Raw genomic sequence first — 23,779 nt, 5'->3', positions numbered from 1 at the left:
CTTTTGATTAAATAGCTCTTGTAAACACGTAAGCTGAGCTAGCCTATTATTCGTTTGTCGACAATTTGACTGGTGTGGTCTTTTCTCGATCTCCATTAGGGAGCAGTGCTATTTCAGATGCGAATTGGTTTACGTTCCCATGAACTTTCCTTGGATAGGGTGACTAAAGAAGCAGGCATGACTTTTACGTATTTGTAAGTTTGTTGCTAAGGCATAGTTGTACTATTTTGCCTTGCTTAGTTATGATTCATTCTCTATTATTAATTTGTTCTACTTCCTTGTTTTGTTTTTGATAGTATCGAAAGGGATTTTTGTTGGGAAGTCACTTTGATATAATCTTCATTTGGACCTTCTCATGCTACGTTATGTCGGATTGATTTCTTGTCAATTGTAAGTGGCTTAATTATGGAATTTTTTTAAAGCAAGGAGTAATCACAATTTAGGGGCCGATTAGGATGGCGGACGGATCACGATCCGTCCGCCATCCTTGCCCATCCGCCACCTATTTCCCCCGCCATATTACAATAGCGGGGGGGACCGTGGCAGACCGGAAAGGTCTAATATGTTGGCGGTGTCTATTAGACACCTCCAGCCATATTAGGATGGGCTGAGGGCGCCACGAAAAGGCTTACGGTCCTTGCTTTTGGGGCCCGTTACGGGTCCCCAGGGTGAAGGAGGGTTGGGGGTGCACCTGGAGGGTACCTATGGTACCCCCTGCGTTTCACAGTACAACATGGCAGGCACTGCGCGATGCCTATCATGTTGTGCTGTGAAACGCATAACATGCATTTTTGACATTGCGGTGGACGGTGCTTTCAGCACCGTCAGCCGCAATCTAAAAATGTGGAATGCACCCGCCACTGTGGCGGGTGCATCCTAATTCGGGGCACGGTACCTCCGCCCTTGTGGCGGACGGTCCCTGCCCCAGACAGGATGGCGGACGGACTTTGTCCGTCCGCCATCCTAATCGACCCCTTAGTTCGTACATATATGCATTTTTGTTTTAGGCAACTGAATTGCAGCTTATTTGTGAGACCCTCAGTAATTAGTTTCCTCAGAGATGATAAGTCTCGGTAAATATAATTGCTTTATAGGGTGATTTGGCTGACTTTCCATGCAGTTTCTTTTTTCATTTTTAAATAGTGGTCTATGTTATTGTTTAGGTTAAACAAGGTATACACGACTTTGGTGGCTGAATGCTTGTTCTATTATCTCTAGTTTCACTATTTAAATTTCGTGTGTATAAAACAAACTCACAATGGGTGATGGTTTCTCTTCAACCATTTTTTAACTATGGCATGCATGACACTGAGTCGAGTGGTTTTTGTGTCATGACTCTGTTTATTGGCTATAACCCAAAAATCTTTTCCCTTTGGTACCCCTGTTTTTAACAAATTGTCCCTACTTACAGATTGAACATTGATTTGTGTTCTTTACGTTTGATTTTGTCCTGATGATAGCATGATAAGCAATAAGGTTGAAACGCCGTCAACGCCTTCCTTTGGCAAAGTCAAGAGGAAGCATATATTGTGTTTTATTTTTGTCATTTGACAGACTTTTTTCCATTATCCTTCTCTTTTGCCATTGTTCTTTTGTTTACACCTAAGTTTGCATTTTCTTAATTGTTTTCTTATGTTTGTCTAAGATTGTGAGGACCAGTTTATTCTTGTTTAATATTTTTTGTCTTCATTTATTAACAAACTTCTCTTTGGATAAATGATTGTGGGTACTGTATAATTTTTTCTTTTGGAAAATTGTCAATTCCTTTATTTGGCTGTTATGGGTTATAACTGTTTTTCTTTGTTTTAATTATTCCCTGAACCACTGTTGCCTACATACTGACATACATAGGCTAGGCACCAAACTCAACCTGAAATGAGGGGAGAGAAAAGAGCCACGCTAGAGCATTCAACAGAAGATCCAAATGACTGCAAGGTACAAAAATCAAGGACAAAACTAGTAGTGTGCCACATTTATATAATATTGAAACAGGACCGGCAATCAGAGGAAAAGAGTCAACTCAGCTAGGAATGGGAAGCTCAGATAGTACTCCATAGATAGACCACCATCTTGGATTTGATACTTTATAAGGCTTAGCCAAGCCTTTTTCCTGCGCACATGGCATCAATAAGACACGCTTAGAAACTAAGTTTGACATCTTTGTTCAATGCTTACCACCACTGTCCTACTGCTACTCGTCCTGTCATATTCTCCTTGCAGGTTGAGGACACCCCTCCAGGTTCCCATGACCCTAAAAATGGCAGCGCACTCTAGGCCATCAATGCACCCAGTTATATGCCAAGCACTGAGTCCTGCAACACGCATAATCTCATGGGACAAGTGCAAAGACTTTGCCTACATGCTTGTTGCCTCAACTAAGTTTGTTGCATAGATGTAACAAATGGGGAGGATAAACTGTTTTTTCAGCTTATGTTGTATTCAGTAACGTTTCAACCACAGTCCCAGGGCAGCATAATAAAAACACATGCTTTGAATACAGATGTAGTTGACAATGTTCAGTTTTCAGGGCGGGAAATATATATTATGCACTTTCCCCAACACCTTAGACTTATCCATAACCCCTTCCCCCACCACCCTTTGCAAAGCGTAATGACATATAGAAGTGTGATATAAAAGTATGACTGCTGACCTATAAGCAAATCATAAATAAATAAGGTTTTCTGACAAGTCAGTGTCTCTTAGAGGCCAATAAGGCAGAGTCAGTCACATGTGCTTGACTGGTAATGGACTTGATGCTGCCCACCCAGCATGTGTGGGACAGTGCCTACCTCATACTAAGCACATATGGAGATACAATGATAACGACTGTGGGCAATAGATCCTACGTAACCTGGTTACGCTAAAAACATGGGCACACACAGAATTTACACAAGTTAATGGACTAGCATCTTGTTATAACTAAACATATGATAGTACGACACTGATACCACCAGCTTGCCAGAACTGGCAATAACAAGTGGGGTAAGATTGCATGCAAAATAGGTCAAATACTATTTCACTCAATAGTTCTCATTAATAACCCCCACTGCTAAATTGGGTAGGTATTTTGGGCCCAATAATGCTGATTGCGTCTAAATGACCCTGCGACCGTGCACCTCATACGAAGGAACACAAACGTCAAATCTGGTGGGATTGCTTATCCTTTGAATCTATATGTATTATGCATTGCATGGCAACCTTTTCTTCACAAGTCACATATTTCTATCAGATTTGTAACCATTGTTGGTAGACAGCCATGTACCCACGTGCAATCCATGGGAGCAATCAGAAACAGTGCGCTTATGTTTTAAAATGGTGTTAAGTCGCCCACCACGTATGAGACAAACTATATGGTTCATACTCACAGGCATGAGTAGCTCGGGGTTTGCAGCATCGGGGTGTATTTTCCCCTTGAGTACCATTGGATTAAATTCCACAATTTTGAACCGGATGTTTTTCAGGGTGCTGTTTTCAATCCATTTTCTAAAAGAAAGAGATCCAATAATAGTTGAAGTATTCCTCTACATTCTTAGTGAAAATATAGTAGCTGTTATACTATTGCCAAGACTTAAACTTCGAACAATTTCTCTGCTTCACTTTGGTAATACATTCTGTGCTTCCCACACTGATCTCCCCATGCAATCTTTACCCTCCATGTACATTACGGACTACACCGTTCCCTACATGGGATCCTTGCTGGCCTCCTGCATGAATGCAATGCCTGTAGTCTCCCTATTGGCATTAATCTTCAAGCTATTATTATAGGTAGTCTACGGATACAGAAAGTTCCTGTTGTCCTACCATAGCTCTGATATCACACCTCCATGATAGAACGGCATACTGTCTTCATAGAATATTATGCCATGCCACAAGCCTCTTTTTATTAACTTTTTTTGGCCACTGCCCTTCTGATCATGCTCACCACCCATTCAAAGGCTATCACTATATACACTTAATGATCATAAAATTCAAAACTACCCTTCCAGTGATGTCTAGTGCTAGCAGAGATAGCACCAGTCAAAGCATTGCTCAAGGCCATTAATGCCAACCTATAACTCATATAGGTATATTTACCTTACTGTGGAATCGGACTGATAGAAGAATTGACTTATAGTGTTGTTCAATATATCTCTAGGTGAAATTATTGTATTTTTTTCATTTTCAAGCTAATCCATTTAAGATCATTCTATTCCTCCACTGGCTGCACTTAATAGCAGTAAAGAAATATCTCAGCATGGCTTTTATAAGGTTTGCAGTGATACACATTTCTGCGGGCACGTCCTGGGTTCATACTGTTGGCATTTGTTCACTTATGGAACTTGTTTGTCCTTACCACAGACATGCCATCCTTTATGCCTTATCATGGCTGCCCAAGAAGTTTCAAAATGTCCACCAGAGCTCTCTCAATGGCTCAGGTCAACGTGTATTAATCCGAAATATTACTGGGATCAGAGGGGCAGACAATGTTCGACCATTAATATTTGTGGTACCTAGTAGTCTGTTTCGGTCTCCGAGGTTCTCATCTCCTGTAGTCCTCAGCCCTACTCTGTTGCAGCAGCAACTATTTTTTTTATTTGTGTTGTCTTCTATAGGTTAATAGTGACTTTTACGTAGGGGCAGGTGCAAGTACAGAAAGAGACTCTCATCAAAGATCAAATAGGAAACCCTGATAGGTCAATACATTTTATGGGGTAGGGTTGAACTGTTTTTTATAGACACCAGAGGGAAGCTAGGTTGGGAGTTTTGTACTTTGAATGTGTTCAGTCAATGAATGATAATTCTGCACCCCATTGACCAGTTCATAGACCCACTCCCTGCCACGCCTGCCACAGAACATTTAAGTGCCCCGAATTCAGAGGGTAGGACCTCTAGATTAAATCAAGCGCCAAAAGGAATAAAAGAGTGCAACTAAATTTACTAGGGAGACCACATCCAAAAAACACAACCCCCTCAAGCAGTGACAGCCTTTCCATTACCTGATATGTGGCATTGTGTTCTTGAGTCCAACTAAGTAGAACACCACTCGGGCCTTTGTGTTACTGTAGATACTATTGATGGCTGCCACCGCTCCACCCAATCTGCCTGCAGCGACACAGATAACCACAGGAATTTCATCCGATGCATCAACTGGTTCTAAGGGAAAACAGAGGAAGACGCACATTATGACATGATGGAACCTGACCATCCTCATATAATGACACACACATCTGAAAATAGCAGAATCACTCTGCTGATTATTCCAGTAAAATGATTTACATTCATCCAGCCGAACAAGCTTTTTTGGTTAGACCGTACCTGTGGTTTAGAACCATCTGCCAGTATTCCACAGCTAAGAACAGATCAAAACTAGAAGTAGCTGGCCCCTTTCCACCTTAGAAAATATTTCTTAACCAGTAATTTCAAAGACATTCCCAACTCACCAAAACCCAGAACTAATGTACTCGTACAGAAGGTGGCACCTTGGGTTCCAGTGATCAACGTTCTCTATGGCTAAATAATGCTTTAATAATATTGAACAGAGATGGGCAAGAAGTAAATATTTTTATTACATTCCATGTATATTTTCGGTCAGTTTATTTTTTTTCCATGATTGTACTAAATAACTAGAACATGGTGCTAAAGCAAATATGTTTTTCCTTCCTGCAAAATTTATTGTCAATGCTTCTCTTAAAGATGCTACTAAACCCAAGATCACTAGCAGCCTCCCTTGAGTTGTCCAAAGCTGCACACATAGTCCAACCAGGCAGGATGGCTCGGTGAGTTGAACACTCCCCACTGATAAAAAGGACAGTACTACCGAACATCGACCCCCGAATATCGTGATAGAAGAATATCACGCACAAAATATGTAGGGACAAAATATCGAAAGGTAAGTACATATAGTGAAGTATAGATTTATTGTTCCTAACTCCACATCTACATACCTTGAAGGTATATGCACTGCATAGAACATATATATGGAGTTAGGTAAAGAAAATTTAGACTTACTTACTTTTCGATATTTATTCCGATACTTTTTCCCTGATATTGTGTCCCATCGAAATTATGGGGTCAATATTCAGGGTGCACACCTGGTAAAAGCAGTTTTCTGAAAGTCATGAGTTTGAATTCTGGCAAAGCAGACCTGGTATTCCATCCTTTTAAGGTTTCTAAATTGAGTACTATAAATTGGATAATAGTAACATCTGTCATTTACAGTGCCTAGAAACGGCATATCAGTTTGAGGTTATGTTATGTTATGTTAGTATGAATTTATAGAGCGCACGTTCACCCTGGGGTTTCTTGGCGCTGTGTACCGCTGGGGAACCCGTCCTGGCTTTCCCTGTGAGATGGTCCCTATTGGGCATCCCCAAGGTGAAGCCAGGCAACCCCGGCAGTGAGGGGGCCATTGTGGAGATTAAGCAAGCTATTGCCCAGAGTTGCAGTGTGGGACCCATGGTTAGAGAGGCACCGAGGCGAGATTTAATGAGCCCGCTGACATTGGTTCCATACCCTGCCGCGTCGGGAATTGTACCCTGGTCCCGGGCTGACATCTGCTTCTGGGTCTGCCGCCTCTAACCGGTGAGCCACACTTCTCCTACTGCTACATAAACAAGGTATTATTAGACATTCTTCTTTAGATATTTATGTAACCTGTATCCAGGGGACCTTCTAGCTTGGAAAGAGTTATTTTCCCATGTTCTTAACAAGCAACGGGTCCTCCTGGCTCTTCTGAATAGAAAGTAGTGACCTCGTCTAGCATGGAAATTAAAGTGGGCGAATGACCATGGCAATGGCTCGCTGTATTAGGCTACATTTCCCAGAATAAACAGGACTACATAGTATCAAATACAGAGTGGTGGCCAACACCAAACCTAACATAAAAGAGAGAAATGGTTCATAGGCCCTGCAGGTGAAAGAAAATAAGTGGGTGTCTGTTCTCCTCCCTGATAGAATGCATCTACATTTAGAGAGCGCTTCCCTTCGGCAAGTATAGTGACGCCAAGCAAAAACATGCAACTGCCCCCCTCTAAACAGCTTAAAGAACAGCGCAGGAGTTTAGATTACAAGACTACACCTCCCAGAATCAGTGGGGCTCATCTGTGAAGAACCCGAAATGTGAGTAGAGTGGGACAGGACACAAATTGTATGGCTAAGGGAGGACAGCTTCTGAGTATGACAGCATCCTCTCTACTGTGCTAAATACTAAAATACCAGGGGCATCCATGGGATGTGTGCAGAGCCATAGAGAAGGGCCAGAGATCCTCTCATGGGGCATGTGGTATGGAGTTTTGGTTCGGCCAATACCAGACATATTACGAGCTTTGATGTTCCTTGCGCTTAGTCCCATATTAACCTACTCACAGACAGGGCTTCTCTGAAATGGACCCTCACCTGGGAATAAGAGTTTCATTCAGTCCTAAAATACCAATATGGCTCCCTTTTATTTTTCCTTAAATCCTTATTAATTATCACCAACAACAGAGGAGGATCTAGTGTGGTGAAGTGCTTTTGCCTGGATGTGTGAGAAGAAGGGGTGATCTCTGTTGGGCAGTGGATCCAGTGAGTCAAGGGAATTTCTCTTCATTCTTTGAATTTACTGGCAGGGACTATGTAGATATAACTGCATGAGATTTTTAGCAAATGGTACTATTTTAGAAATTATCATTTCTGTGGAAGTTCATGTGTATTACAATCATAGCTGGATCACTTCACCATTACATACGACCCTGGTGGCTAATACAGTGCTTCTCGCCTGTTTAAAACACATGCAAACTCAAGGTTTAATTAGAAAGTTGAGTCGTATCTTTACAATATCACAATCTGGTTTTGTGGCTTTCATAGGCTTGGTGTTAGTAGCACGCTTTCCTTCAGCATCTATATCTAGTCTCAACTTTTTCTAAAGAGCGTTCTGGGGCATCAGTCTCTGTGTACTCCTCAGTTTTACAATGAAGTAGGGACGTTGTCCGCGTCTCCTCTATAAAGGGGGAGATTATCGTGTCCCATGCCTAGGCAAAACCAGGTGTTCTGAAACCATTTTTGTCTTCCATGGGCAGTAACACACTCTTGCTTTCAGCTCATTTCAGCACCTAGGCCTGCAAACATGTTAGTGACTGGAGTGTGGAAAGAGTTCCGGGAAGTAGGCTTCTGATGCTCGGATCAACACTGTTAAAAGGGAGCCCCATTGCTTTGAAATATGTCACTAGGTTCAGGGAGCACCAGACTGTGTGGTGGAAATCTGCATCTGTTTCACTGCGCCTTGGGCTTTGTGCGGATTTCCTCCGGCAGAACTTGTTGATTTGCCACTGTGTGATGTAGATTCTGTGTAAAATATAAACTGTATCATATTGAATGGAGAGGTCCTTGAAACACCAGGGGTGGTGCACATGTTTTCCCCCTCTTCTATGGAGTTGTCAATATATGCTGCTTCTTTCTCTCTTAGCCCATATGGTATGCATTTAGAATCTTGGGAGAGGGCTTGATGCAGCAGGGCCATAGCCTTAGCCCCCCTGCCTGGTGGGCAAATTGCTCGCACTCTCCTGTGTATGGGAGGGTTTAGCATCTCTCGTCTTCCACACCTGTTGTATCACGACTATTAATGATCCATGCAGTAGGAACAGTCATTCAGGTATCTCATAGTCTCCTCTTAGGCTCTGATAGTTTCAAATGTTCCCACCCCATTCAGGTCTCCCACCAGTGCAGACCCTCTCCCACTAAGTCTGTCATCTCCCTTCCCCTCCTTGTGGTGGTCTGGTAGCCTTATTAGCAGTATTTATGTTATGTATGGCTTTACAATAACATATGCGTTTTTGTCTGCAATGCTCCCAGCACTGCCTACGGACCCCCAGCAATAATGGTAAATATCTAGATTTCCTTCCAGAGTTAAGAAGTATGCCTTCTGCTCCCCCACCAAACAGCAGTGCCTCCTCTTGTGTAGTTCCTGTGAGGTCGTCCAGCCACCTTATCCCTTTGCCTTCAGCTAAATAGCCATCAAATCCAATTCACAGCCTGGGACAGCAAGCCCCCCCCCTAAGTCATGGGCAGGCTTAGTTTGGGCAATGCCACTTTCTGCCTTCCTGACCTCCACAACAGACGCAACACTATGGTATCCAGCTCACAGAAACCTCCCTCGGGATCACACTGATAAGGCAGCAAAATCATATCATAATCATGGTAGGGCCACCATCATATACAGGGCTATCCTCAACCCCACAAACAGTGGGAGGAGCCGCCAAAATGTCACCCAACCCCTCAGAGCGGCCAAGGCCGGCTTTATGTTCCAGTGAAGGGGATTCAACTCAGAGTAGTACATTTGTACCCACAGCCAGCAAATGCTAAGAGACTCCCATTTCAATCCATGGCACATCTTCTCTTGTATGGCATTCTGGTTACAGGTGAGATTCGTACATGCGTCTTGTAGGGATGTGTGCATATTACCATTGACATACCCTGCAAGCATTGATATTGTGCTTTTTCCTTGATGTGTACGTACCTGTATAAATGTAAACTATAATCAGAATCATGATTTACAGATCTTTTAGGATTTGTAAAAAATTAGCTGCATGTAAATGTGTACACGGCCTGGCACAGACACAATGACAGACAGTCACACTTACACGCAGACACACACATGTATCCCTGCCAAATGTTTAAAAAAACACAAGGCTTGTCAAGGTTTGTTTGCAATAAGGACCTTCTAAGATACACTAAGAGAGGAGTGAAGATCCCAAAATTCTCTGAAGCTGCCACGTCAGATTTTAAATAGAGTGGGAATTGGGAGTCTTGTTTGGCACAGTGCCCCCGCTCTGTAGGCTTGTAGACATCCCAGTCTTAGCAAGTAAACAATGGCATCACATCAGTTGCTCTTAGAAGGCTGGAGACAGCTGGAGGGCTAAATGAGCCTTTTGTTCTGACACTAACATGTCTTTATAAATGTGCAAGCAGAAAGCAATTCCTGATGTTGTTTTTTTAATATATAATTTGTACTAGAGACGTTGCCTGCTTTAACTAACAGTAGTTTAAGATGTTACTTTGCATGCTACTGCAACATAAAAGCACAGTCGTCTTAGCATGTGTTAGAAACGGGATCTCTGGCTGGCCAAGGCTTGCGCCAACGTCAGTCAGAGACCACCACTTCCACGTCAGGGCAAGGGAGTCACACACCAAGATAACCCCTGCTCACCATCTAGGTAACGTGGCGCGAGCAGTAAGGCTAAACTTGGAGGCTATGTAGGTTAAGTGTTTGCGCGCGTACCCAGCAACAACACCCAAGGCCCACCACAAAGGAAACTCCACACAAGGTTATATAAAAATAGCCTCTGTATTATATCAAAACACATTAGATAAGAACACACATTTTACAATGTGCCAACAGGCACGGGCAGAATTTACAGGGGGGATATTTACAAGACAGGGCCACCTGGACCACTGTCAGGAATCATCACTTTTTAGGAATAGTAATTAGCACATAGAATACTTTTAGAACTAAATAGAACATGTAGCACAAATTAACACACAACCAGTAATTACTGGTAAACGGTAAGTACCTCCTACACAAACCTAACCACCTTAGGAAAATATTGCGCAGGGAACAAAAGACCTCACTAGCAACACCTGTACTAGGAGAAAAACAACCACCTAGGAATCACCAACATCTAGGGGTATAAGCATAGGAACATTACACATGATGCATTAACATTCAGCGGTGTAGGGAAAGAAAACACATGATGTATCAAAACACATTCAGAGGTGTATGCACAGAAAACACATGATGCAGAACCTACATTCAGCGGTGTATGCAAGGAAAAACACATGATGTATCAAAACACATTCAGAGGTGTAAGGAAGGAAACACATGATGCAGGACCTACATTCAGCGGTGTAAACACAAGGAAAAACACATGATGCATAAGAACGCATTCAGAGGTGCAAGCACAAGCAATTGCGCAAAACTCACATGAGCCACAACCTGTGGCAGTCCCTAGGCCCTCTGGCCTTGTTGGGGCTAGGACGCCCTGTGTCCCAGTGTCAGGCCTAAACGGAGCAGTTGCCCACAAAGTGCTGGGCAACTGGGGCAATTGATGGGGCCAGCGTTGGAGCCTCCTAGGCTCTGGACAAAGGAAATGTCCCCTAGAGCCTCTCAGGGCTCAGAACAAATGACTGGCCCTTTGGCCTCGCTGGGCCCTTGAAACAACAATGCGGGCACTCAGGAGCCCCTCTGGGCTCGTAGGAAAGAAATGCCCTGGAGCCTCGTGGCTCTAAACAACTAATTGCCGCCGGTGAGCCTCTCAGGCTCCGAAAACAAATATGGGTCTCGGGCTCCACACACCAAGAATGCGGCACACGTTGGAGCGGCCCGCTGCCTCTCGGGGCCGCTCGGTCACGCTACTGGAATGCCCCCGGGATCGGTGGAGCCTCTCAGGCTCTCTGCACCGCTGGAGCGGCCCGCTGTCAACCGGGCTGCTCTTGGTACGAAGGGAAACTGGTGGAGCCTCACAGGGGCTCAAGGCAGCGACACCCTGCCCCACGGAGCCTCCCCTAGCCCTCCTCACTTACGGGGCTACTCTGGCGGGGGCTCCCTGCGGGTTTCTAGCTGCTCCTCTCTGCTCTGGGGCTTCCCCTCTGACTCGGGAGCCTCGGCGAGACGCGGCAGGCTGCTTCCTGCTTCTCAGCTCCTCCCAGCCAATCCGAGCGCGGCGCTGGCGCTGGGGCCAATCCCAGCGCGGCGCTGCTCGTGACGCTGCAGGCAGGCTTTCCCGAGGCTGGGGAGACCCGGGCTTGCGGCGGTGATACACAGGGCAATGCCGGGTGGGCTCCGGCTTCCAATAATTAAACTAACACGGGCAATGCCGGGTGGGCACCGGCTCTTAAATAAAATATAAAGCGAGGTTGGCACTCGCTCGGCCGGGCAAAGCGCTCCCAAGTGCTTCAGGACAAAGAGAAGCGCGCTCAGCGCTATACAGGCAGGGGAGAGCGCTCACAGCGCTAAAAGGCAAAAACAAGGCGCTCCCAGCGCTGGGGACAAGGGAGGGTGCTCCCCAAGCACAAAGTCCAGGCAAAGTCCAGGCAAAGTCCTTCTGCAAGGTTCTTAGGTAGGCAGGGGGCAAGGCTGGGCCAGGGGCCAGCTCACTGGCCCTCCAGGCAGGGAGGCAGCCCAAGTGGCGGTTCCTCCTGGCCCCAGCAGCAGCAGCAGCCCCCTCAAGATCCTGGAATAGAACAGTTTCAGTGGGGACACAGCCCCATTTTTATACACTGAAATCCTTTGTCTAAGGGTGCAGGGTGGGGGAGAAACCAGTCGCAGCTGGTTCTTGAGTACTCTGTTTACCTCAACCACCCTCTCTATTCACTGGCAGGGCTTGGGTCATCAGTCGCACCACAGGGGGCGGAGCCAGCATTGTGTGGGGAAAGTCCAGGCCCATCAGGGACCAGGTGCAGCCCTCCCCAGGCCATCAACATGCTAATCTCACAATCACCACCGGGCAGACCCATCCAGCCTTCCTGGAGCCAGGCTCACTAGCCAGCTCCAGCCAATCACACGGCAGGCATATTTCACATTAATATGCCAAGTCCTAGAAATGGCATTTCTACACATGACACACACATGCCACATATATCGTTGCGAAGCATTCATTCCCACGAGCTCGCACATACCAAATTCGAGTCTGCACTCCCCACGCATCAGGAACTACCAGGGACACAGGCATTCCCCATGCATTCCTATGGGAGGGCAGGCCAGCCTAACTACATGCACGCACTTTACTCTGGGACCCAGGGAAAAAGTGCGCAGAGACCAAAAACCATGAATGTCAAGTCGCCATCAAAAGCAAAAAGTTCAGGGGTGAACCAGCCATAAAGGCCCGGGTCCAACACAACCCCCTTCCAGCCAAAACGCAGGGTAGACCGATCACCACCGTGATGGGCTTCCCTGCTTTGGGCGAAAGAACACGGACACGGGCCTGCCACTGCCGGGACACCTGGTATTCCTTCTAAAACCACCATCTGGAACAACTGGGCTACCCCACGGGTACTCCCTAGCTGTCCGCGGCCAGGACCAGGCCCTAGGCCACCCAGGTGCCACTGGTTCCTGCCTACTCACCAAGTGGGGGGTAGTAACCCCTGGCACATAGTAGCCACTCTCCACTCTTCCTGTCTGCAAGACAGGGCCAGACTGCCACTGGTTCTCCAGCCTAGGGTCTACAACCTCAGGCGGACCAGGAGTCTCAGGGAAGGCTCTCCTCCCCCTACCTCTTCATCTAGGGTTCCTCCGCCTCCTGCGAGGGGTACACCTAGAACGCCATTCCAACCCAGGATTTAACCCCTCAGGTTGTGCCGGGGTCAGAGGCGGGCTCTCCCACCCTCTGCACCCCCTTCCAGAGTTCTGCACCCTCCCAACTGGAGAGGTACCCCTGGAAGAAGCACTGGTTAGGACTCTGGTTACAGGCGTCCCACCCTTCAGGTCAGGCCGATCCTGAACCTGGCCTCCCAACCTTCGGTCTAAACCCCTAGGTGGGATAATTGCCTGGCACTCCAGGACTTCTGGGGACTCACTCACCGTCCCCCTGAGGCTAACACAAGACTCATGTGCTGTGTGACTGTCTGTCTGGCGCAGATCTCCCGTCCCCTGTCCACCTGACAGTGCGGGAAGATCCCCCAGAACAGAAGTGGTGTCACCATGGTCACTAACCGGGAACTTCGCCCAACTGGGTAGTCCCTGACCCACTGGTTCTCCCACTGGGGAACACATCCCCCATTCACTCCTCACTTCGGACTTCTGTGCCCCCCCAACTGGAGTGGCACTGCCGGACACTAGAACCACTGGAACACTATTTAAAGATACTCCAGGTTCTCTAGACACTAGGAGATCCCCCTCAAGGGGTCTAACAGGACAGCCTAGGTCCCTAACCTGGTGTTCCCTCAAGAAACCATCCAGGTTCTGAGACTGGGTTTCGGGCACCTGGGAACACTCAGTCCCCCACTCACTCTTACTCCCCTGAGACAAGACGTGAGCCCCTACACCCCTCTCGCTACACTGGGACCTAGCTGGGCTACTCTGAGCCTCTTCCACCACACTGGTCTGGAAGATACCTGACCCTCTACTCTCGGGTTCACTCACCCATGACGTGTCAGAACCACTGGCACCTTCCCAGCGGTCTGCTTCCTTTGCAATGTCCCAAGGACACACGTAGTCACCTCTTGACAGGTGTTTGCGCAACTCTGGCACAAAACAATTGAGCAACTGCTCTCTGATAACCAGGTTGAGTAGTCCATCAAAATCAGGTTCCCCATGAACCTCTAACCAATCAAGCAGTGCATCATGGCAATCATCCACATAATCCTCCCAATCCTGGTGAGGCAGTCTCCTACTGCCCCTGAACTTCACCCTGTATGTGTCCTCTCGGGAACAAGGTACCACTCTTTGGAAACGGGGCATGGCACTCCCCGCACCAAACTCTCTCTTGCTGCCACCACTGGATCCAACCCTCCCTGGGGAATCCAGAAAACTATGACTGCGGTCAGGGGATAACCTACCCTCCAGGGCTATCTTCTCCCTGGCCAAGGCCCTCTCAGCCTCTGCAGTCCGCTCATTCACACCCAGCTGCGCCATCTCTCTGGCATGCTCTAACCTGAGCTTCTCCATGGCCAGCTGGTGCTCCCTCTCTTCTCTCCTATCCACCCACTCCTCTGGGGACAGGGAAAGGGATGGGGTGCTACATCTGACACTGGACCCAGCAAGGGACTCCCTATCTAGGGGGTCCTCACCATCTGCTGATGCCCATTCACTGTCATCCTCATCCTCCTCTTCAGACTCTTCAGGGCTCCCCTCAGATCCACCACCCTCATGGCGTGCGGCCCGGGCCCTATCTCTCTCACTGTGCTCACGTTCCCAGTCATTCTTCTGCCATAGGATCAGGTTATCCCTAAGCTTGGACTGGGTGTCTGACTCATTCACTGGGATGCCTCTATCCTCACAAAAATGCACCAACTCATGCATACTGTACTTAAACAGACCACAGAGGTTAAAAGGAGATTCCATCTTGACAGGATGCTCACAGACACGTGCAACACAGGGGACTTAACTGTCAGAGCTGAAGCAAGAGCACACGGTTCAAAGTATTTCAGCAAGCTCCCTACTAAAGAGAACTCACACTAATCTGTCCTGGCAACACCCCATTCATCCACGCACACCCCCCCCCTCGGACCGGTAAGGCAGTTTTTACCACCCCTGATTTCTCAACCTGACCACAAGTGACACAGGTACCAAACTTTGGGAGCAGGGCAGGGGACAAATGTACTGGACACTTTGCAAAAAAAGAAATACTAGAACTTCAAAGGACAATAATCCCCAACATGTAATTATCTAAAATGCAGAGCTTTGTAGTGTGGCCTGTTGCCACTGCAGTACAACGCAAACACAAATCCGGATCCTCACCGCCTGCCACCAATGTTAGAAACGGGATCTCTGGCTGGCCAAGGCTTGCGCCAACGTCAGTCAGAGACTACCACTTCCACGTCAGGGCAAGGGAGTCACACACCAAGATAAACCCTGCTCACCCTCTAGGTAACGTGGCGCGAGCAGTAAGGCTAAACGTGGAGGCTATGTAGGTTAAGTGTTTGCGCGCGCACCCAGCAACAACACCCAAGGCCCACCACAAAGGAAATTCCACACAAGGTTATATAAAAATAGCCTCTGTATTATATCAAAACACATTAGATAAGAACACACATTTTACAATGTGCCAACAGGCACGGGCAGAATTTACAGGGGGGATATTTACAAGACAGGGCCACCTGGACCACTGTCAGGAATCATCACTTTTTAGGAATAGTAATTAGCACATAGAATACTTTTAGAACAAAATAGAACATGTAGCACAAATTAGCACACAACCAGTAATTACTGGTAAAGGGTAAGTACCTCCTACACAAACCTAACCACCTTAGGAAAATATTGCGCAGGGAACAAAAGACGTCACTAGCAACACCTGTACTAGGAGAAAAACAACCACCTAGGAATCACCAACATCTAGGGGTATAAGCATAGGAACATTACACATGATGCATTAACATTCAGCGGTGTAGGGAAAGAAAACACATGATGTATCAAAACACATTCAGAGGTGTATGCACAGAAAACACATGATGCCGGACCTACATTCAGCGGTGTATGCAAGGAAAAACACATGATGTATCAAAACACATTCAGAGGTGTAAGGAAGGAAACACATGATGCAGGACCTACATTCAGCGGTGTAAACACAAGGAAAAACACATGATGCATAAGAACGCATTCAGAGGTGCAAGCACAAGCAATTGCGCAAAACTCACATGAGCCACAACCTGTGGCAGTCCCTAGGCCCTCTGGCCTTGTTGGGGCTAGGACGCCCTGTGTCCCAGTGTCAGGCCTAAACGGAGCAGTTGCCCACAAAGTGCTGGGCAACTGGGGCAATTGATGGGGCCAGCGTTGGAGCCTCCTAGGCTCTGGACAAAGGAAATGTCCCCTAGAGCCTCTCAGGGCTCAGAACAAATGACTGGCCCCTTTGACCTCGCTGGGCCCTTGAAACAACAATGCGGGCACTCAGGAGCCCCTCTGGGCTCGTAGGAAAGAAATGCCCTAGAGCCTCGTGGCTCTAAACAACTAATTGCCGCTGGTGAGCCTCTCAGGCTCCGAAAACAAATATGGGCGTGGAGCCTCGTGGGCTCGTAAATCTTAATTTGCCCCCAGGAGCCTCGGGCTCCACACACCAAGAATGCGGCACACGTTGGAGCGGCCCGCTGCCTCTCGGGCCGCTCGGTCACGCTACTGGAATTTCCCCGGGATCGGTGGAGCCTCTCAGGCTCTCTGCACCGCTGGAGCGGCCCGCTGTCAACCGGGGCCGCTCTTGGTACGAAGGGAAACTGGTGGAGCCTCTCAGGGGCTCAAGGCAGCGACACCCTGCCCCACGGAGCCTCCCCTAGCCCTCCTCACTTACCGGGCTACTCTGGCGGGGGCTCCCTGCGGGTTTCTCGCTGCTCCTCTCTGCTCCGGGGCTTCCCCTCTGACTCGGGAGCCTCGGCGAGACGCGGCCGGCTGCTTCCTGCTTCTCGGCTCCTCCCAGCCAATCCGAGCGCGGTGCTGGCGCTGGGGCCAATCCCAGCGCGGCGCTGCTCGTGACGCTGGAGGCAGGCTTTCCCGAGGCTGGGGAGAACCGGGCTTGCAGCGGTGATACACAGGGCAATGCCGGGTGGGCTCCGGCTTCCAATAATTAAACTAACACGGGCAATGCCGGGTGGGCACCGGCTCTTAAATAAAATATAAAGCGAGGTGGGCACTCGCTCGGCCGGGCAAAGCGCTCCCAAGCGCTTCAGGACAAAGAGAAATACAAAAGGGGGTGGTGATGAACAGAGTGTCTGAATTGAGCAGACCACTCTTACCCAGTCCAAAGATCAGGGCTTGATCCATCACCGTTATTTATCTCACTGCCCCATCCCAGCTCAGAACCTGGCTATATGCAAATCAGTCTGTCCCTGGCCCAGTGCATCATGGGAACAGGGCAGACTAAACTACCAAGCCAATTCTTTACCAGAAAGGAGACAAGCTACCGGGGACCGGTTTCTGGCATTTCAGCCTCTTCGGCCCGGCTTGCTTGAATCCTGATGGAGCAGTGAGAAAGGGACTCATGTCTGAGTATACCCTGCCACACCTATAGTGGCCAAAATCGATTTACAAAAGGGGGTGGTGATGAACAGAGTGTCTGAATTGAGCAGACCACTCTTACCCAGTCCAAAGATCAGAGCTTGATCCATCACCGTTATTTATCTCACTGCCCCATCCCAGCTCAGAACCTGGCTATATGCAAATCAGTCTGTCCCTGGCCCAGTGCATCATGGGAACAGGGCAGACTAAACTACCAAGCCAATTCTTTACCAGAAAGGAGACAAGCTACCGGGGACCGGTTTCTGGCATTTCAGCCTCTTCGGCCCGGCTTGCTTGAATCCTGATGGAGCAGTGAGAAAGGGACTCATGTCTGAGTATACCCTGCCACACCTATAGTGGCCAAAATCGATTTACAAAAGGGGGTGGTGATGAACAGAGTGTCTGAATTGAGCAGACCACTCTTACCCAGTCCAAAGATCAGGGCTTGATCCATCACCGTTATTTATCTCACTGCCCCATCCCAGCTCAGAACCTGGCTATATGCAAATCAGTCTGTCCCTGGCCCAGTGCATCATGGGAACAGGGCAGACTAAACTACCAAGCCAATTCTTTACCAGAAAGGAGACAAGCTACCGGGGACCGGTTTCTGGCATTTCAGCCTCTTCGGCCCGGCTTGCTTGAATCCTGATGGAGCAGTGAGAAAGGGACTCATGTCTGAGTATACCCTGCCACACCTATAGTGGCCAAAATCGATTTACAAAAGGGGGTGGTGATGAACAGAGTGTCTGAATTGAGCAGACCACTCTTACCCAGTCCAAAGATCAGGGCTTGATCCATCACCGTTATTTATCTCACTGCCCCATCCCAGCTCAGAACCTGGCTATATGCAAATCAGTCTGTCCCTGGCCCAGTGCATCATGGGAACAGGGCAGACTAAACTACCAAGCCAATTCTTTACCAGAAAGGAGACAAGCTACCGGGGACCGGTTTCTGGCATTTCAGCCTCTTCGGCCCGGCTTGCTTGAATCCTGATGGAGCAGTGAGAAAGGGACTCATGTCTGAGTATACCCTGCCACACCTATAGTGGCCAAAATCGATTTACAAAAGGGGGTGGTGATGAACAGAGTGTCTGAATTGAGCAGACCACTCTTACCCAGTCCAAAGATCAGGGCTTGATCCATCACCGTTATTTATCTCACTGCCCCATCCCAGCTCAGAACCTGGCTATATGCAAATCAGTCTGTCCCTGGCCCAGTGCATCATGGGAACAGGGCAGACTAAACTACCAAGCCAATTCTTTACCAGAAAGGAGACAAGCTACCGGGGACCGGTTTCTGGCATTTCAGCCTCTTCGGCCCGGCTTGCTTGAATCCTGATGGAGCAGTGAGAAAGGGACTCATGTCTGAGTATACCCTGCCACACCTATAGTGGCCAAAATCGATTTACAAAAGGGGGTGGTGATGAACAGAGTGTCTGAATTGAGCAGACCACTCTTACCCAGTCCAAAGATCAGGGCTTGATCCATCACCGTTATTTATCTCACTGCCCCATCCCAGCTCAGAACCTGGCTATATGCAAATCAGTCTGTCCCTGGCCCAGTGCATCATGGGAACAGGGCAGACTAAACTACCAAGCCAATTCTTTACCAGAAAGGAGACAAGCTACCGGGGACCGGTTTCTGGCATTTCAGCCTCTTCGGCCCGGCTTGCTTGAATCCTGATGGAGCAGTGAGAAAGGGACTCATGTCTGAGTATACCCTGCCACACCTATAGTGGCCAAAATCGATTTACAAAAGGGGGTGGTGATGAACAGAGTGTCTGAATTGAGCAGACCACTCTTACCCAGTCCAAAGATCAGGGCTTGATCCATCACCGTTATTTATCTCACTGCCCCATCCCAGCTCAGAACCTGGCTATATGCAAATCAGTCTGTCCCTGGCCCAGTGCATCATGGGAACAGGGCAGACTAAACTACCAAGCCAATTCTTTACCAGAAAGGAGACAAGCTACCGGGGACCGGTTTCTGGCATTTCAGCCTCTTCGGCCCGGCTTGCTTGAATCCTGATGGAGCAGTGAGAAAGGGACTCATGTCTGAGTATACCCTGCCACACCTATAGTGGCCAAAATCGATTTACAAAAGGGGGTGGTGATGAACAGAGTGTCTGAATTGAGCAGACCACTCTTACCAAGTCCAAAGATCAGGGCTTGATCCATCACCGTTATTTATCTCACTGCCCCATCCCAGCTCAGAACCTGGCTATATGCAAATCAGTCTGTCCCTGGCCCAGTGCATCATGGGAACAGGGCAGACTAAACTACCAAGCCAATTCTTTACCAGAAAGGAGACAAGCTACCGGGGACCGGTTTCTGGCATTTCAGCCTCTTCGGCCCGGCTTGCTTGAATCCTGATGGAGCAGTGAGAAAGGGACTCATGTCTGAGTATACCCTGCCACACCTATAGTGGCCAAAATCGATTTACAAAAGGGGGTGGTGATGAACAGAGTGTCTGAATTGAGCAGACCACTCTTACCCAGTCCAAAGATCAGGGCTTGATCCATCACCGTTATTTATCTCACTGCCCCATCCCAGCTCAGAACCTGGCTATATGCAAATCAGTCTGTCCCTGGCCCAGTGCATCATGGGAACAGGGCAGACTAAACTACCAAGCCAATTCTTTACCAGAAAGGAGACAAGCTACCGGGGACCGGTTTCTGGCATTTCAGCCTCTTCGGCCCGGCTTGCTTGAATCCTGATGGAGCAGTGAGAAAGGGACTCATGTCTGAGTATACCCTGCCACACCTATAGTGGCCAAAATCGATTTACAAAAGGGGGTGGTGATGAACAGAGTGTCTGAATTGAGCAGACCACTCTTACCCAGTCCAAAGATCAGGGCTTGATCCATCACCGTTATTTATCTCACTGCCCCATCCCAGCTCAGAACCTGGCTATATGCAAATCAGTCTGTCCCTGGCCCAGTGCATCATGGGAACAGGGCAGACTAAACTACCAAGCCAATTCTTTACCAGAAAGGAGACAAGCTACCGGGGACCGGTTTCTGGCATTTCAGCCTCTTCGGCCCGGCTTGCTTGAATCCTGATGGAGCAGTGAGAAAGGGACTCATGTCTGAGTATACCCTGCCACACCTATAGTGGCCAAAATCGATTTACAAAAGGGGGTGGTGATGAACAGAGTGTCTGAATTGAGCAGACCACTCTTACCCAGTCCAAAGATCAGGGCTTGATCCATCACCGTTATTTATCTCACTGCCCCATCCCAGCTCAGAACCTGGCTATATGCAAATCAGTCTGTCCCTGGCCCAGTGCATCATGGGAACAGGGCAGACTAAACTACCAAGCCAATTCTTTACCAGAAAGGAGACAAGCTACCGGGGACCGGTTTCTGGCATTTCAGCCTCTTCGGCCCGGCTTGTGAGTCCCTTGCTCATTGCACCATCAGGATTCAAGCAAGCCGGGCCGAAGAGGCTGAAATGCCAGAAACCGGTCCCCGGTAGCTTGTTTCCTTCCCAGTGTAAGAATTGGCTTTTGTAGTTTGGTTTGCCCTGTTCCCATCATGCACTGGGACAGGAACAGACTAATTTGCATACAGCCAGGTTCTGAAACTGGGATGGTGCAGTGAGCTAAAAAACGGTGTTGGATCTAGCCCTGATCTCTTGACTGGGTGAGAGTATTCTGTTTAATTCAGAGACTCTGTCCCTCACCACCCCTTGTTGTAAATATTTTTGTCCACCCTAAGCGTGGAAGGGTATACTCAGATGTGAGTCCCTTGCTCATTGCACCATCAGGATTCAAGCAAGCCGGGCCGAAGAGGCTGAAATGCCAGAAACCTGTCCCCGGTAGCTTGTTTCCTTCCCAGTGTAAGAATTGGCTTTTGTAGTTTGGTTTGCCCTGTTCCCATCATGCACTGGGACAGGAACAGACTAATTTGCATACAGCCAGGTTCTGAAACTGGGATGGTGCAGTGAGCTAAAAAACGGTGTTGGATCTAGCCCTGATCTCTTGACTGGGTGAGAGTATTCTGTTTAATTCAGAGACTCTGTCCCTCACCACCCCTTGTTGTAAATATTTTTGTCCACCCTAAGCGTGGAAGGGTATACTCAGATGTGAGTCCCTTGCTCATTGCACCATCAGGATTCAAGCAAGCCGGGCCGAAGAGGCTGAAATGCCAGAAACCGGTCCCCGGTAGCTTGTTTCCTTCCCAGTGTAAGAATTGGCAATTGTAGTTTGGTTTGCCCTGTTCCCATCATGCACTGGGACATGAACAGACTAATTTGCATACAGCCAGGTTCTGAAACTGGGATGGTGCAGTGAGCTAAAAAACGGTGTTGGATCTAGCCCTGATCTCTTGACTGGGTGAGAGTATTCTGTTTAATTCAGAGACTCTGTCCCTCACCACCCCTTGTTGTAAATATTTTTGTCCACCCTAAGCGTGGAAGGGTATACTCAGATGTGAGTCCCTTGCTCATTGCACCATCAGGATTCAAGCAAGCCGGGCCGAAGAGGCTGAAATGCCAGAAACCGGTCCCCGGTAGCTTGTTTCCTTCCCAGTGTAAGAATTGGCTTTTGTAGTTTGGTTTGCCCTGTTCCCATCATGCACTGGGACAGGAACAGACTAATTTGCATACAGCCAGGTTCTGAAACTGGGATGGTGCAGTGAGCTAAAAAACGGTGTTGGATCTAGCCCTGATCTCTTGACTGGGTGAGAGTATTCTGTTTAATTCAGAGACTCTGTCCCTCACCACCCCTTGTTGTAAATATTTTTGTCCACCCTAAGCGTGGAAGGGTATACTCAGATGTGAGTCCCTTGCTCATTGCACCATCAGGATTCAAGCAAGCCGGGCCGAAGAGGCTGAAATGCCAGAAACCGGTCCCCGGTAGCTTGTTTCCTTCCCAGTGTAAGAATTGGCTTTTGTAGTTTGGTTTGCCCTGTTCCCATCATGCACTGGGACAGGAACAGACTAATTTGCATACAGCCAGGTTCTGAAACTGGGATGGTGCAGTGAGCTAAAAAACGGTGTTGGATCTAGCCCTGATCTCTTGACTGGGTGAGAGTATTCTGTTTAATTCAGAGACTCTGTCCCTCACCACCCCTTGTTGTAAATATTTTTGTCCACCCTAAGCGTGGAAGGGTATACTCAGATGTGAGTCCCTTGCTCATTGCACCATCAGGATTCAAGCAAGCCGGGCCGAAGAGGCTGAAATGCCAGAAACCGGTCCCCGGTAGCTTGTTTCCTTCCCAGTGTAAGAATTGGCTTTTGTAGTTTGGTTTGCCCTGTTCCCATCATGCACTGGGACAGGAACAGACTAATTTGCATACAGCCAGGTTCTGAAACTGGGATGGTGCAGTGAGCTAAAAAACGGTGTTGGATCTAGCCCTGATCTCTTGACTGGGTGAGAGTATTCTGTTTAATTCAGAGACTCTGTCCCTCACCACCCCTTGTTGTAAATATTTTTGTCCACCCTAAGCGTGGAAGGGTATACTCAGATGTGAGTCCCTTGCTCATTGCACCATCAGGATTCAAGCAAGCCGGGCCGAAGAGGCTGAAATGCCAGAAACCGGTCCCCGGTAGCTTGTTTCCTTCCCAGTGTAAGAATTGGCTTTTGTAGTTTGGTTTGCCCTGTTCCCATCATGCACTGGGACAGGAACAGACTAATTTGCATACAGCCAGGTTCTGAAACTGGGATGGTGCAGTGAGCTAAAAAACGGTGTTGGATCTAGCCCTGATCTCTTGACTGGGTGAGAGTATTCTGTTTAATTCAGAGACTCTGTCCCTCACCACCCCTTGTTGTAAATATTTTTGTCCACCCTAAGCGTGGAAGGGTATACTCAGATGTGAGTCCCTTGCTCATTGCACCATCAGGATTCAAGCAAGCCGGGCCGAAGAGGCTGAAATGCCAGAAACCGGTCCCCGGTAGCTTGTTTCCTTCCCAGTGTAAGAATTGGCTTTTGTAGTTTGGTTTGCCCTGTTCCCATCATGCACTGGGACAGGAACAGACTAATTTGCATACAGCCAGGTTCTGAAACTGGGATGGTGCAGTGAGCTAAAAAACGGTGTTGGATCTAGCCCTGATCTCTTGACTGCGTGAGAGTATTCTGTTTAATTCAGAGACTCTGTCCCTCACCACCCCTTGTTGTAAATATTTTTGTC

General features: G+C 48.1%; 1 protein-coding gene across 4 annotated transcripts in view; it reads right to left on the bottom strand.

Annotated features, from left to right (window-relative positions):
* GLT8D2 (glycosyltransferase 8 domain containing 2) overlaps window positions 1-23,779 on the bottom strand; it is a 192,833-nt gene that overhangs the window by 142,858 nt on the left and 26,196 nt on the right. For all 4 annotated transcript variants that reach the window (XM_086919163.1, XM_086919165.1, XM_086919164.1 and 1 more), the window contains 2 exons: window positions 4,977-5,133; window positions 3,366-3,483 (listed from right to left, as the gene is read on the bottom strand). In XM_086919163.1, coding sequence (XP_086775289.1) covers window positions 3,366-3,483; window positions 4,977-5,133 — 275 coding nt within the window. The remainder of the gene's footprint in view (window positions 1-3,365; window positions 3,484-4,976; window positions 5,134-23,779) is intronic.

The sequence above is a fragment of the Lissotriton vulgaris genome, chromosome 1_1, assembly GCF_964263255.1.
Source record: "Lissotriton vulgaris chromosome 1_1, aLisVul1.2, whole genome shotgun sequence".
Lineage (NCBI taxonomy): Eukaryota > Metazoa > Chordata > Amphibia > Caudata > Salamandridae > Lissotriton > Lissotriton vulgaris.
This window is presented reverse-complemented; position numbering and strand designations above follow the sequence as displayed.